The 13655-nt window shown below is 43.2% G+C and overlaps 1 protein-coding gene across 1 annotated transcript in view; it reads left to right on the top strand.

Annotated features, from left to right (window-relative positions):
* The first annotated feature begins 3377 nt into the window (after positions 1–3377).
* Positions 3378–13655, top strand: part of gpc4 (glypican 4) — a 31231-nt gene continuing 20953 nt past the window's right edge. The window contains exon 1 of the mRNA XM_020081674.2: positions 3378–4209. Coding sequence (XP_019937233.2) covers positions 4059–4209 — 151 coding nt within the window. The 5' untranslated portion in view covers positions 3378–4058. The remainder of the gene's footprint in view (positions 4210–13655) is intronic.

The raw sequence follows: 13655 nt of genomic DNA, 5'->3' as shown, positions 1-13655 counted from the left end.
GAAAATGCTGGCTGCAGGAGAGAGCGGTGGCAAACCCAGGGTGGCGGTGGAGGTGGTGGTGGGGGTTATACTCTGAATGCTAATGCGAGGCTGGAGAAAGGGCAAACAGGCCCATTCAAATGCAGAGTTCATGTGTTTTCTTAGGGTAATATTGGGGCAATGTTGAAACAGCACGCATCATGAGAGTGAAAGGTCAATTTGATGTTAGTCAGCAGGAACAGGGGGAAAAGCTGACTATCAGGAATTGTTGCATTTTCTGCCTGAGTGATTGACCCTCCCTATGAATATGTATTTCAGCACTATTCCATGGTCACACAGAGATGTTTGGGGCTTGGCTACCCTCACGAGCCCGAGGGGTCATCAAACGACGCATATAAATTAAAATAACAATTTAATTCAGGTGCTTTTGAACGTGCACTCAAGCCCAGTTTTTTGTTTCTTTTTAACCAAGCTGGATGCTGAAATTCCTGTGCCTGAGAGAGAGAAAAAAACAGAGACATGTCATGTCATTCAAAGCTCATTCATGTCTAATTACCATGGCACTGGACCATTTTCTTACCTTTTGTTTGGCCCATTGAGAGCAGCGCCGGGCCCACGCTCTCCCATGCACACACAGCTCCCGGCATCCTCCTCCTGCTCCTCGGCAAAACCCCTCAGCCTCCCCCTGCAGCCGCCGCAGTCACACAGAATGAATGGAGCCGCCTGAGGAATGTGGACACAAAAGGAGGAATGCCATTTTGCTGAGTGCTGCACCCTCCTCCACCCCCAATGACGTCCGTACACACACACACACACACACGTATGGAAGCACCCCACAAGTCCAGGCATGTTTAAACACAGGGGGTAGAAAGTCTTATTATGACTTTTTTGTACATTTAAAGGATTTGTACATAAGACAGGAGAGAAACTCGTGTTCCATTTTTGACACTTTATCAGAACGTGTTTTTAAGTATGACAGAGCGATAGATGAGAAGAAAACATGTACAATTTGAAAACCGTTACTGTGTTCGTCCTCTTTAAAAGCTTTGTTTCTCCTGCTTTCACTATCGATTTCGACTGCTTATCTGGTCAGTGTAATCTGAGTTTAATTAGTTTTCTTTCCCCGGTGAAACGAGATGCAGCAAGGACCAAAGGTCAGAGGCAGAAAGCAGCATGACAGCACATAAAGCAAACTTGTGCCTGGGAATAGAAAAAGTAAACAGGAGCAAAATATCACATAAAACATGAGCGAGGCAGAGCAGAGATAGATTTTTAGCAAGAGGACCATTGACAGTCATTACTTGGGTCTCAGGGTTTATGTCTTAGGGGAGAGCTGAGGCTACGATGTTTTCAATAAAAGTTTGGGCTGATTTTTGTTTATTGTTAGTGTACGCCCCAGCAGCAGGATACTGTAATGGAAAACTTGCATATGACCTTAGCTTGAACTCTTTCCTATGTCTGATCAATGCTCGTGTGCTGTGTTCAACAATAACTCATGTAGAAACACAATTGTGCTCGCATAAGAGGAATTGTCTGGTGTACGTGCAGACGGACGATTCGAAACTAGACAGAAACGTTTTACTGTTTCAACCATACAATGCCATGACTGTTGCTATGCACTTGGCAGATGTAACCTCAGTGTTCATGTTTTCTCGATGATGATCCTCTTGTTGACCCTGATCTTTGCAGTAGCAAACTTCTTCTTTCATACAGAAGCAAGAGCAGACAGCTTCCTATTTTAATTAGACTACAGGTGGCTTCAGTTGACCTGACTGTATAAAACCTTCTTCTTTCCCTATTCGGGATGGTTTCATGCTGAGTGTGAAACCCTCTGCAGAGCGTTCTGTTAAATGACCTAAAGACAACTCCGGTCTGAGAAACTCTTTATTTCACATCTCGAGATAAATTTCCGCCAGAAACTTGGCGTCACGAACAGGATTTTCATACAATACTCAATGTGTTTCCCCAGTTATTTTCAAGCATCTAATATCCTTAAATGAATTGTGACTGTTTTATACCTCTCCCATTCATTTCTGTCATCTCTATCAACGTACAGCTGCTGCGACACGCTTCCATTCCTCTGTTTACTGTAGTTTACAACACTGGGCGCTCTATGTGACAGGCAGCTGCATATTAAAAACACCACCACTGCCCCGTTGCTAACAGGACACATGCAGCCTAACTCGTGTTTGTGTAAGGAGCAGGCCTGCCATTTTGACTCCATGGTTACTGTAACACTAGCCACGTTTTAATCTCAGGCTTTCAAACAAACCAAGGTCCACTGGATTATAGAGGTTGGACAGCAATAACAAATTTCGATCAAGACAGAATGAGTCACATGTTTTCTTCATGAGTACGTTGCTGTTTTGTGTTTTAAAAAAATAATAATTAAAGATGTAACATAACGATCCTCACTACTTCTATTAATTGGCGCTGCTGTCATTGATAACGTTACTGCAGCTATCATCTCTTCATTTCCATTTGAACAACCAGTCTGACAGAGATTGAATTTGACAGTTACACAACTGTTCCAGACCCACCCCCCATCCACCTCTCTTTTCTACCCACCTCTCCTCTCACCCCAACCGGTCGAGGCAGATGTTGGCCCACACTGAGTCTGGTTCTGCTGGAGGTTTGCTCATTATTTGAACTGTTGAGTTTTTCTAAAGTATTGCAAGTCTCAACCTTACAAAAAAAGTAAAGTACCTTGAGATAGTTTTAGTAACTTTAAAAATCATAATAATAAATTTTATTGTATTGTGCTTTTAATGATGCTCAGAAACTTTACAAAAAATGTATTTAATTCCTTTTAACAATGCTCAAAGACACTTACATAGGATTAAAAAAACAGAGAGCAGATCAAAATGAAAAAGCACGAATATAAAATACACGTCATACTCACACATTGAGATGGGTGTGATTATGAAACATTAAAGCAGAGAAGAAATCTGCCTGTTTATTATAAGCACATTATTATTGTTGTTGTTTGTATGAATCTTTATTCATTATTTTATTGTACTATCACGTTGTGCTTGGATGTCATACAGATAGAATGGATTAGAATTGAATGATGATGGATGAGGACTCTAACAGAACATGTGGTGGTTCCCCTGCAGACTTTATCATCACTGATGACTTCAGGACAGTGAAAGCACGATGAGGGATGTCTGTTCACTTCAAAGCTTGTTTTATCTGCACATCGGCAGATAAGGAGCTCTGTTAAAACACAGGTCAAACTCAGGTCTGCAATAAAAAGAGATTTGTGATTTTCGGCACTTTGGGTTATTTCACGGGGTTTTTTCTCCACGTCGTGTGGGCCAATAATAGCAAAGCCCTCGTGTTATGCCACAGCACAGCTCCACCCTCGAGCTCCAGTCCTGATTTTCAAGTAGTTACCGCTGAAGTCTAGACATCATCACCGAGAGAGGGGGAGAGATCCAGGGTTTAAAGTCCCTGCTCCACGCTCCACCCCTGGTGTTTCTCACTTCCACCTCTTTGTCCCCCGGAACTCGCACTCGTCCCTGCGCGTCCACCAGGGTTTTCTGCCCGCATCTGGATCTCTGAGCACGGCCAGCGGCACAGTCCAGGCTCCTCACGCACAGATACCCGTCGTTCGCAAGGGAAAGAAAAGAAAAGCAACTTTTTCCACCGTCTCCTCCGCTGCTGTCCTGGTTCACCGTCGAGGCTGCGAAGCGCTGCTGGGATTCACGGATTCTTCCAAGTCAGAGAGAGAGAAAAAGTTTTTGAAAGTGTTGCTCTGTCGCGTCTCCCTGTTTTTCTCCTCTAATTCCCGGGACTCGGCACACACCTTAGCCTCCAGAGGGACGAGGTTGGCGGCGTGTGCGCGGTGTTTTTTCCTCTGTGTTTGGAGCTCGGGTGTCGGAGCGCTGGCCTCCTCGGAGCCGCTGTGAATGAAGTGTCGGTGGAGCTGAAGAAAGCAGCGTCTCCATGAGGAAACTCAGCGTGGGAGTCGCTCCAACTCTGTCCTAGCTTTTACCTGAGCGGCCATCGCTTCCTCTCCTCACTCTCCCCAGCCTCCCTCGTAGTTTTCTGCCGCAGTTGTTTGCCACGGACTCGCCATGAAGACGCTGCTGTGTGTGGTGTGCGCCCTGGTTGTCTTGTCTGTCTCTGGGTCTGCGGAGCAAAAGGTGAAGAACTGTAATGAAGTCCGTGCTGCCTACAGCTCCAAGGGCTTCAACGTCAACGACGTCCCCAACAAAGGAGTCAACGGTGAGTCTTTCTAAACACATTCTTCTTCTTTTACAACTTTTGACCCGAAATACAGTCAGTCCACACCAGTGGGTTCTCAAAGTGGGGCTGGAGGACGACCCTCGGTCCCGGGGTGGTCTCCCGGTGGTCCAGCGGCTCCTGGGAACTTGTTAAGCTAGCAGAGTTAGCATGGAAGGACCCCGGGTTGAATCAGTGAAATCTGTCCTCAGGACTTAAAGTTAGCTCCAGAGTTACACCTGAAGCTGTCATTGTAAGTTCGAACTGACTTTCAAAAAGTTTCCACAGGTTTTTTTTAAGGTTAAACGTTGTAAATCATTGAAACTTCAAAGTTAATCTGTCATTTTCTGCTAGCAGACATTTTGTCAGTATAGATACATGGTTAATCTTACAGACGTGCTGCTTTTGTGTGGGTTACATGGAAATGAAGGGACGGAAGCAGTAACACATTTTGGGGTCAAATCTTCAGACCAGTGTTCCAGGTATTAATTTAAATCTGTTTACTCAAACAAACATCATGGGGACAAACAGTCCTCATATTGTAGATTGCTAAAAATTATGGTGAGGACATGTTTTTTTAGGGTTTTGGATAATGTTTGTTAAAGCAACTAGTGACAATGGGTGAAGTAGATCTCCAGGAAGGCAGGTCAATATAATGTTCTCTGAAGTCACAGACACACAACTCTGTGTGTGTGTGTGTGTGTGTGGCAGCCATTCACTACTGCTCCAGTGAGTAAATATAGTTCTCATCTAGGAAATACTTGCAGGTAATTCATAACAATAAAGAACTATAATCAACACACCAGCCCGGCTCCCCCACTGAAAGAAGCCAGGCCTGTGTTTATTTCCAGGCTTCCTCACTACAGGCTCCTATGGCTGTGAAGTGCGGGCAGCCGGCAGTGATTTAGTAAACATTGCTGTGCATTGTGAACAAGGCTTATGATTTTCTTCCTTCTCCCTTGAGTTGTGTGATTTTTTTTCTTTTCTTTCTCCTTTCTTTTCTGTGGCTTTAACATTTTCTTTGAAGGCACACGTTGTACTTGCAGTTCTGTCTGCAGGACAGGATGGAAGGCCCCCAAACGAAGGCTGCTCCGTAATAAATAAGCACAGCTTTGTTAGCAGGCAGACGAGAGGTGAGAAGGCAAATTAATTGGGCTAATCATGAGTTAAACCCAAGTAATGGAAACTCATGTAGAGGGGCTTTTACAGTGAAGGCTCGGGGGAAGGGGGTTGGGGTTTGAAATTCCACTGTGTCCTGCATACTTTAAATCCCTCCCTTCTCTGATTTCCTTTTCATTTTTTATGGTGGTTAAAATGAATATGCACACATATATTCAACCACCTAAATTCAGTCCAGTTTTTTGCCGTGGCTTCAGAATGACGCCTTGGTTTTTGTAGATGTGGTTCATCCGGGCACGGTTACTGTCATGTTGGGGTCTTGTTTCCCCCCTTTTAAGTCATTTTGGATTGAATAATTAGCTAACTCTGGCATTTTGCCACATAAATCTATTTCCCCTTTTTTTCTCTTTGTAGTTTTGTACCACAAACCTCTCAGGACCAAGCTGTTGCTTTTTTGGTTGAAGTGTTCACTGTGTTATTTCTTCTGACAAGGGTGACCAGTTTGCATATGTCCTCTTTATTGTAGTGAAGTCCTTCTTGAGTTTACGCTGCATCATAAGAGGATGTTCAGATTTTCCTTTTCGGTTGAAGCCACAGCAGCTCATTTGAATTTTAGTTGGAGCAAACTGTCACAGAGGCAGTGAACTTATTTTTTCCCCGCATTTCACACAACTCTATAGGTCCCTTTTGTTTTCTGCCTGTATGTCTTTGTGATGCTAAACGTCATTGAGAGTACCCCAACATGTCTGCATTGGTCGGATCTAATTGTCTTGGCTTCTCTGGATTTTGAAAGAAGGAATGAATGAAGGCAGTTTTATTGTGCAGGTTTGTGTTGTATACACACGTGCCTTTTTCTTACAATAGATTCCTGGTGTATGTCTGGGGCCTGGGCAGGGCCGACCTCAGTGAGCAACCCTTTGTCATTGAGAGAGACTGAGATAATTGATCCATAGAAAGCAACAGGGTCTACTGTCATTAAAGAGTGTTGGGGGTCTCCAAAAAGCAAAAAAGCCGATAGAAAAGCTCTGCGCTCTCGAAATGGTTCATGTCGCTGTGGAGAAATGGCTCCAGATGTGCAGCCTGATTGAACTTCCGTCACGTTTGTCAGACCTTCACTGCTTCTCTTTGTAACAGGTCAAACTCCGAACATTAATTCTTTCCTAGCCATAACACAGCCTTTTTTTTTAAATAACACTAGTTGTGAGGTTGAGCAAGGGTTAGACCATTACTTACTTGGATATGTATAACACAATTTTACAGTTGATAATCAAGAAAATGGTTATAACATCTGCAAGAGTAGAAATAACACAACATAATCAATGAAATAATTTTGTTCCACATAAAAAACTAGAGTGTGCAGTCACAATATGTACCACTTTTATTTTAACCATAACTGTTGAGCATGATGTAGCAGAGGAGGCCTACTTAAAAATCAGTATCTTTGCCAGTCTTCTTAGAAGTAGTTTTTGAAATGTTTACTTCCTTTGATACACACATCATAAATCAGATTGTTGGAATATGAGTCTTATTGGAGACATGGGAATCAAAACATACAACATTAAACATCATGTTATTGTTGGCAGCACAGATATAAGAATGTTTGTTACCAGTCAAATTTCCGACAGGCTCAGCTGAAACCAGACTCGAGATTCAATAAAGATGTTTTAATGCAGTAAAACTGAAATGGAAACCCTGATTGCCTTAGCATAGGCAGAATTAAGGGATACAGAGAAACAGCAGGCTGAGTTGGTGAATTCCTCGTTGATCCCATGGTATCAATCTTTTACCACTCACGTGGAAGTAGTTCAAGACTTTTTCCCCCTAGTTTGTTGTTTAGGGCTTGTGGTTGAATACCTCCCATAAATGGGAAATAAATCACACTCACACTTTTATTGATGACAGATAAATATTGTAAGCAATCATAAAGAATGTAGATGGTGATTTTACTCTCTGTCTGCTGATAGTTGGTACTTTGTATTTGATCATTGTTAGGAGGTATCTGTGAACTACTGCATAGTTGCAACATGGACCAGCTCTTTGAGCTCACGCTGAAGGCAGAGCAGCTAACTCTGACCAGATTGGAATGTCAAAGGCCACTCGTTGGGTTGGATGTTGTGCTTCCCATTTTGTAGCTCATCAAGCAAAATCTGTTTAGGTTTACTTTGACAGTTGGGCTTGATGTCATGCTTCAGGTATGGGACAATGGTTGAGATCAAAGTGGAGAGGGTCGTTTTTCCTCCCTTCAGTACAAGGAACGTCCCTTTCCTCATAATCAGTTCAGTGCATTATGACCGAAACTCAAAGCGTGCATGACCTCAGCACATTGGCCTCTCGCTGAGCCCGAGACATTCTGCAGTCTCACTTTGTGAGGACTCCTTCCACTTTGGCTGATGGCTGCGTGCTCTGCATCATTACGGTTTGGGAAATAACAGGTTGTGTTATTGCAGTGACATTCAGCAGATAAGATAAGAGCGGGGAACTGGGGCATGCAGTCTGTTGGAGCTTTGAAAGCTCAAAGTCCAATATTTTAACGCCTGTAATAATTAACTAATAAACTACCAACCAAGCGTCTTACTTGCCTCTCAAGGTCAATCCCGTAATATATAAATGCCCCTCTATGTTTCATGTGAAGAACAATGCAAGTCTTTTCATTAAGATAAGCAACTCTTAAGATAAGATAAGCAACTGTAGCACTTTGCAATGAGGACTAATTACCATTATTTCCAAAAACTGGTATAGAAAATACTCAAAAACACAGATCAGTTTGCAAAAACGTGTTTCCGGTGCATTACTTGTGATCTTTCACTGATATTCATTCTGCATTCTGATGATACAGTCTCATGGGTCAGGAGTTGAAAACCTAATTGATAATCATTAGAAAGTTGTACAACAAAGCAACCACTAACATGCAGATACAAATCTGTTATGTCAGAGTTTGACATTTACTTTTGATGTGTCTTTTAATTCTAAATTGAAATGCCAGACAATTGTGCGTAGTGGTTGTACTTTGTGTGTTAACCTTCTGGGCCGAAAACTGCTTTTTATAAGTGAAACAACAAAGCTTCTAAATTGTGTAAAGGGTTTTAACATTTAAGGCATCATTTGTTATTGAATTTTAGCCTAAACTTGTTTTTTTTTGGGTGGCACAGCAGGATCAAACTGATTTAGGTGTGTCATTCAAGAAACTGTTTTAGTCCCACCCACAGGTGTGCGGTGTGCCCTATACTCATGAAAGTCTGACTCATGGTAGTACAGTGTAAATAAAGAATTACTCATAGTGTGGCTTTGGATTACTAGTAGCAAAATTCACCAGTCTAATGTCAGTGGTGATAAAGTGGTGTAAATCTCTTTTTGAATACATATACATACTTGAAAGTGAAGTAAACATGTAAATGTTCATAAGAACTGCTGTTGAGTTGCTTTCAGTTTAAACAGAAAGTTCTTGGCACAACAATTTTTCCCAAGAGGAATTGTTTTTGCGAACATGAATATCAGAGATTCATTTGAAGAGAAAATTGATAAAATGTGTGGGTTGAGATTAAATATCCCTTATTAAAGCCAAAGCATGTTCAGCAATCTCTGATAACATTCCTGAGAGATGGGATAGACTTCTGCAGCTTGTTGGCTTGAAACTGTCCCAAGTTCTTTTTACTCTCCTTAATATGCCTTTTTAAAAAACGTTAGAGTTAAAAAGGGGTTATGGAGTGTAAAAATACAATCATCTCAGCTTTCATTGCTGACCTCGGTTTTTGTTATGTCTGCAGGTTGCACGAGGATTACTGGGCAGGGCTCCTTAAGTACTCAATAATGTTGGAGGTGTTTTTATGAATCATCATAGAAGTTGACTTAAGGTTTATAAACTGTTGATTCGCTAATTAATATGTTGTGTTTGGTTGGAGTTGCTCCTCTCTGATGGTATCCTTGGAGATCAGGTGAAAGCAGTGATAAAGGAATGGCTCCTGTTGCTCCCTTTTCCGTATTTGTGACATGTCCCCTGTAACTTTTGGCGAGCCTTCAGGATAATTGAGTTTAGGTATCATGAGGTTGAGGTCTTGTGAACCTGGGGGTAGCCCAGCTGCAACATTCAGTGTCCAGATGGGGCCAGAGGAGGGAGGGTGGCTACACGTTCCTGCCAGCTCTGCTGTATCTCGCCACTCTTATCAGCTTCCTGCGATCACAGCACGGCAGCTCTGCAATCAGGGGCTCTCACTGCGTCCCTTTCTGCTCTGCCAGCAAACGTTATCATTGAGTTATCATTTGTCCAAAAGAAAATCTGATTATCACAGTGAACACTGCACTAAAACTACCTGCTTTAGTTGCATGGATCTTGTTTGGTGGACAAAATGATTTTGCCATGTTGGACCTGATTTGCTGCTTGGGTAGCCACCTTCTTCAACAACTGTGGAATGTTAAGTTTCCCTCTTTCACTCGCTTAGTATGCTCTGGGTGTAGCATCAATTCAATGGCTGTGTGTGTGAGTGTGTGTGGACTGAGCGTTTGTATTTCCATCTCTCTGCATCCTTTGCTTTGCCCCCCCAAATGGCCAAGTGAGCGACAGATCAGTAGGGGGTGGTTTGCTGTGTGTGGGAACAATTGAGCAACCCCTTTTCGGCCAGCCTACCTCCCCCTCCTCACCGCATTCCACACCGGACCACCAAGACCCGCACACAGGGAACCCCAGAGCTGGGAACACATGGCAACAAAGAGGGCAGGAGGGACTAACTGAGGCATACAGAGAATGAGAGGGGGGATTTGAGTGACAGGAAAGAGTTTTGTACGGTGGCATGTCAGACTGAATATCCACCAAGTGGTGGACCAGGCAGGAGCCAGAGAGTCACTGTTTGCGTGTGACACAGACTTAGTGAATCTGGGGAGGTAACTGGAGGCAAGCATGCATGCACAGTGACTCATCTTTACTCCAACATACAGGTTTATACGTCCAGCTGCTGTAAGCTGCTTTCAGACATGCACTGGACTCCGCAGCTCCTCCGTATTTTCTCCGGAGGAGTTACATGTGTGGGTGCAAATGTCAGAGTGAAACGCTCCACAGTTTCTACGGACTTTATCGTCCTGGCCTCCTAGTATTACATCCGTAGAAATCTAGGAGCAGTCAATGTGAGAACACACTGGATTCACCACAATCAAATGTGGGGGGGGGTTCATGATGCTTCTAACAGGCAACAGATGCAAAAATTAAAAAACAAATAAAAAGTAAAGAAATATCTCCTGGTGAAAAAGCGGTGAGACACACGTAGAAGACACCAATGAAGACGTCAAGCGAGTTCGTGGTGTCAAGAGCTGACGACAGTGTCTGGGTGCTGTAAACAAAATCATGTGATCTACGCAACAGAGTTAATACATCACTTCCTGCCTCTGTCTGCTGCACCCGGCTTCTCCACCTGTCACCTGCATAATACAGAGGATTTGATGCTGTTGTGAACGTGTTTGTGCAGTGAACCTCCCACTGTCTTGTGCATGTGTGAAAGTCAAGACTCTTGGTAAACTACCTCGCCAATTCTCTGGATTTTACTCATAGTTCATGTCTTAAAAGTGCTTTAGTAACTCACAGCACACATCTCTGTCTAACACAATACAGGTTTTAACCAAGGACTCCAAAGTACATTTTTGGCAGAGTGGTCACAGTTAAACTTTGACTCTGTATTATGGTGGATCTGGGTTGTTCTTTGTCTGATGCACACTGTGAGAAATTCAGATCTGGCTTTGTGGTTTTCCCTACTTTGCGTTAAGGGAAGTAACCCCCCCTGAAACTCCTTGTTAACACGTCCTGTTAGCACGCTGTTCAAGCCCCCCAACCCCCTCTCCCCCTCATCCTGACTAACATCAGTTCATTTTCTTCCCCCACTGCTCGCTCTTTAGCAGATCCTCTGGGAGGTTTTGTTTCATTTCCTGGCCTTTCCTTTCTTCCTCAACTCTCGGTTATTTCCACTTTTCCGCCGTCAACAGTGGTTTACTGCTATTTTCCTGGCCAGCTGCATTCGGCCTACCTATCTCCCTCTCATCTAGTCTCAGCTTTTTATCTTTGTTGTTTTCTCTGTGATGAACGGCTTTTGGATGATGCATGGGCCAAAACTAAAATGCATCACTTGTTAACACACATCTCTCTAAAGCTTTGATATCTCTTCTAATTGCTGGGAGGCACCAATAACACTTTTCTCCTTTGATACAACGTACAGAAGAGTATCCGAGTGCAGCATATTTTTCTATAAACATGCACAGTGCTTTGTGAGGTGACTTGGCTTATTAAAACAGTAAATGCACTACTTAAGTACAGCTCTAATTAATTGTCTTGGCACCTATTTGAATGTTTTCAACTACCTCCGCCTCCATCGTTCAACTCCTCTGGCTGCTAAAGATCGTTTTTGCAACTGGCTCTTGGTGTTGTAATAATTTTTGTCACTCTGATATTTGAGCTGCTGTGCGTCTCCTTTGTGTTGATCACCTCGGCGCTGGTGTCACTCAGCCAGCTGTGAGAAGTGTGGCGAACGGCTGTGGGCTCTGATCCCAAACTGCAGGGGTGGAGTGTACCCCTCCACCCCCACCCTCCTCCTACTCGCCACTGCCGCTCCTCTCACTCGCTGACTGAAGCCACCTCAGTGCGGATCTGCCAGTGGTGCCGTGCGGTTATGATGTAGGTGTAACTCAACCAAAGTTAATTGATTTCCTATGAAGCCACAGTAGGGTTGATGTCTGTGTTGATAGTCATGATCATCATTAGGATTTGAGTGACTCTCTAGAGGCCAGTGTGGTTAGGGAATGAAGCCAGGGACTTGCCTGGGTGTTTGGGCTGAAACCCTAGTGCTGGGTGCAGGCCAGACGGGCTGTAATCCCTGCTAATTACTCCCAAGGCCTACATCAAGACTCCCACTGACGAGGCAGTCACTCACACTTAGCTCACTTTTCCAAACTGCAGTTAGCATAATAGGTTTCCTAATATTTACCTAATCCCTGTGTGCTGCTCATGCTTTGATTTATTTTCATATAAATTATATTCTTTGAGATCAAAACATCAGGTTTTGTTCTTCAAAAGTCCTTTCTTCTTTCAAACAGAGACTAAATAGGCGGGTCTTTGGCTGCTTCACGTAGCTCTGTGACTTTGACTGACGCGTTGATGCCATGTGTTAAAAGCAGGCCATCAAAACAAAAATTTTAAACATGGAGAAAACAATGGCAGATGTCCTGCTGGCTAGGGGCTGATAAGTAATGGGAGAAAAAAACCCACAGATGAAAGATCAATACTTTGTTAAATGATGGCTCCAAAGCTGTAAATCATTTGGCCTGTGTCTTCTGAGGGTGGGTTCCACTGGCAGAAAATTAGGAAAGCAGCTTTTATTCATCGACAGATTCAGTATATCATCAGGGAGGGACTGAACCATCCATGGCGGAGGCCCATTAAACCATTGTACCGTTAGGTTTAGACTTTCTAGTTCCTTTGACGGTCAGCGATGAGGGGCTCTCTTCCCACCACCACGCTGGTGTCCAGTTTCCTAAAGCCCAACAGGTATATCAGAATCTTTGTTGCCCTTTTGTAGCTGTGAGCTTCCAGAAACCTGATCTTGTACCTGACCTCATTCTGCCTGGGGGGGCTTCGTCGGGCCCCGTCTTGCCGCAACATCTGGTGGACTTCAGCTGCTTTTGGATGTCTGTTATAAACATTGTTAAAGAGCTCCCTGTCCTTAAGAAGGGTTTGCTGGCTTTTACTGGCAACGTTGAAATGTATTGTTTGTGTGTTAAGTCTTTTAAAAGTTCTCATATGTTTCAAAGTAGAATTTTTTGAATTCTTTTATTGTGGAGTCGGAGGGAGGGGCGCCATGATTTGTTGTGTGAAACTTACTCATGCAAATGCTCATAACCAAGCATCAAATTCTCCTTAGATAGTCTCGTCTGTATGGCTGTCTCTGGGCTTCAAAGCTTTAGTGAGTAATATCAGCGAATATTTGAGGTTTCTTGCAGCATTTCAGCAGTTACAAGACGGCCAAGCTGTTTTTAACAGTTTTCAGCCAATTTGCCAAACTCCTCAATTTGTGATATGCCAGTTTCCATTTTCATATCTGGAGCTTTTCAAGGCCCATCTTCACTGAATTGGAAATTACTTTAGTTGATTACTTCGTTTGACTTTTTCGACATCTTGTTAGTGTGGAAATTTGTAAGGTTATATCACATGTTCACATGCTGTGAGTGCTAGTAAGACAAGATCTGCCATGCACAAAACTAGAATAGCTAATAACGTTGATACATAATAAGTAACATTGGATTAGTTTTACTATTTCATGGATTACTCGGATATTTCTGGTAATGCATATATGATAAGA

Source organism: Paralichthys olivaceus, chromosome 9 (assembly GCF_024713975.1).
Source record: "Paralichthys olivaceus isolate ysfri-2021 chromosome 9, ASM2471397v2, whole genome shotgun sequence".
Classification (NCBI taxonomy): Eukaryota; Metazoa; Chordata; class Actinopteri; order Pleuronectiformes; family Paralichthyidae; genus Paralichthys; species Paralichthys olivaceus.
This window is presented reverse-complemented; position numbering and strand designations above follow the sequence as displayed.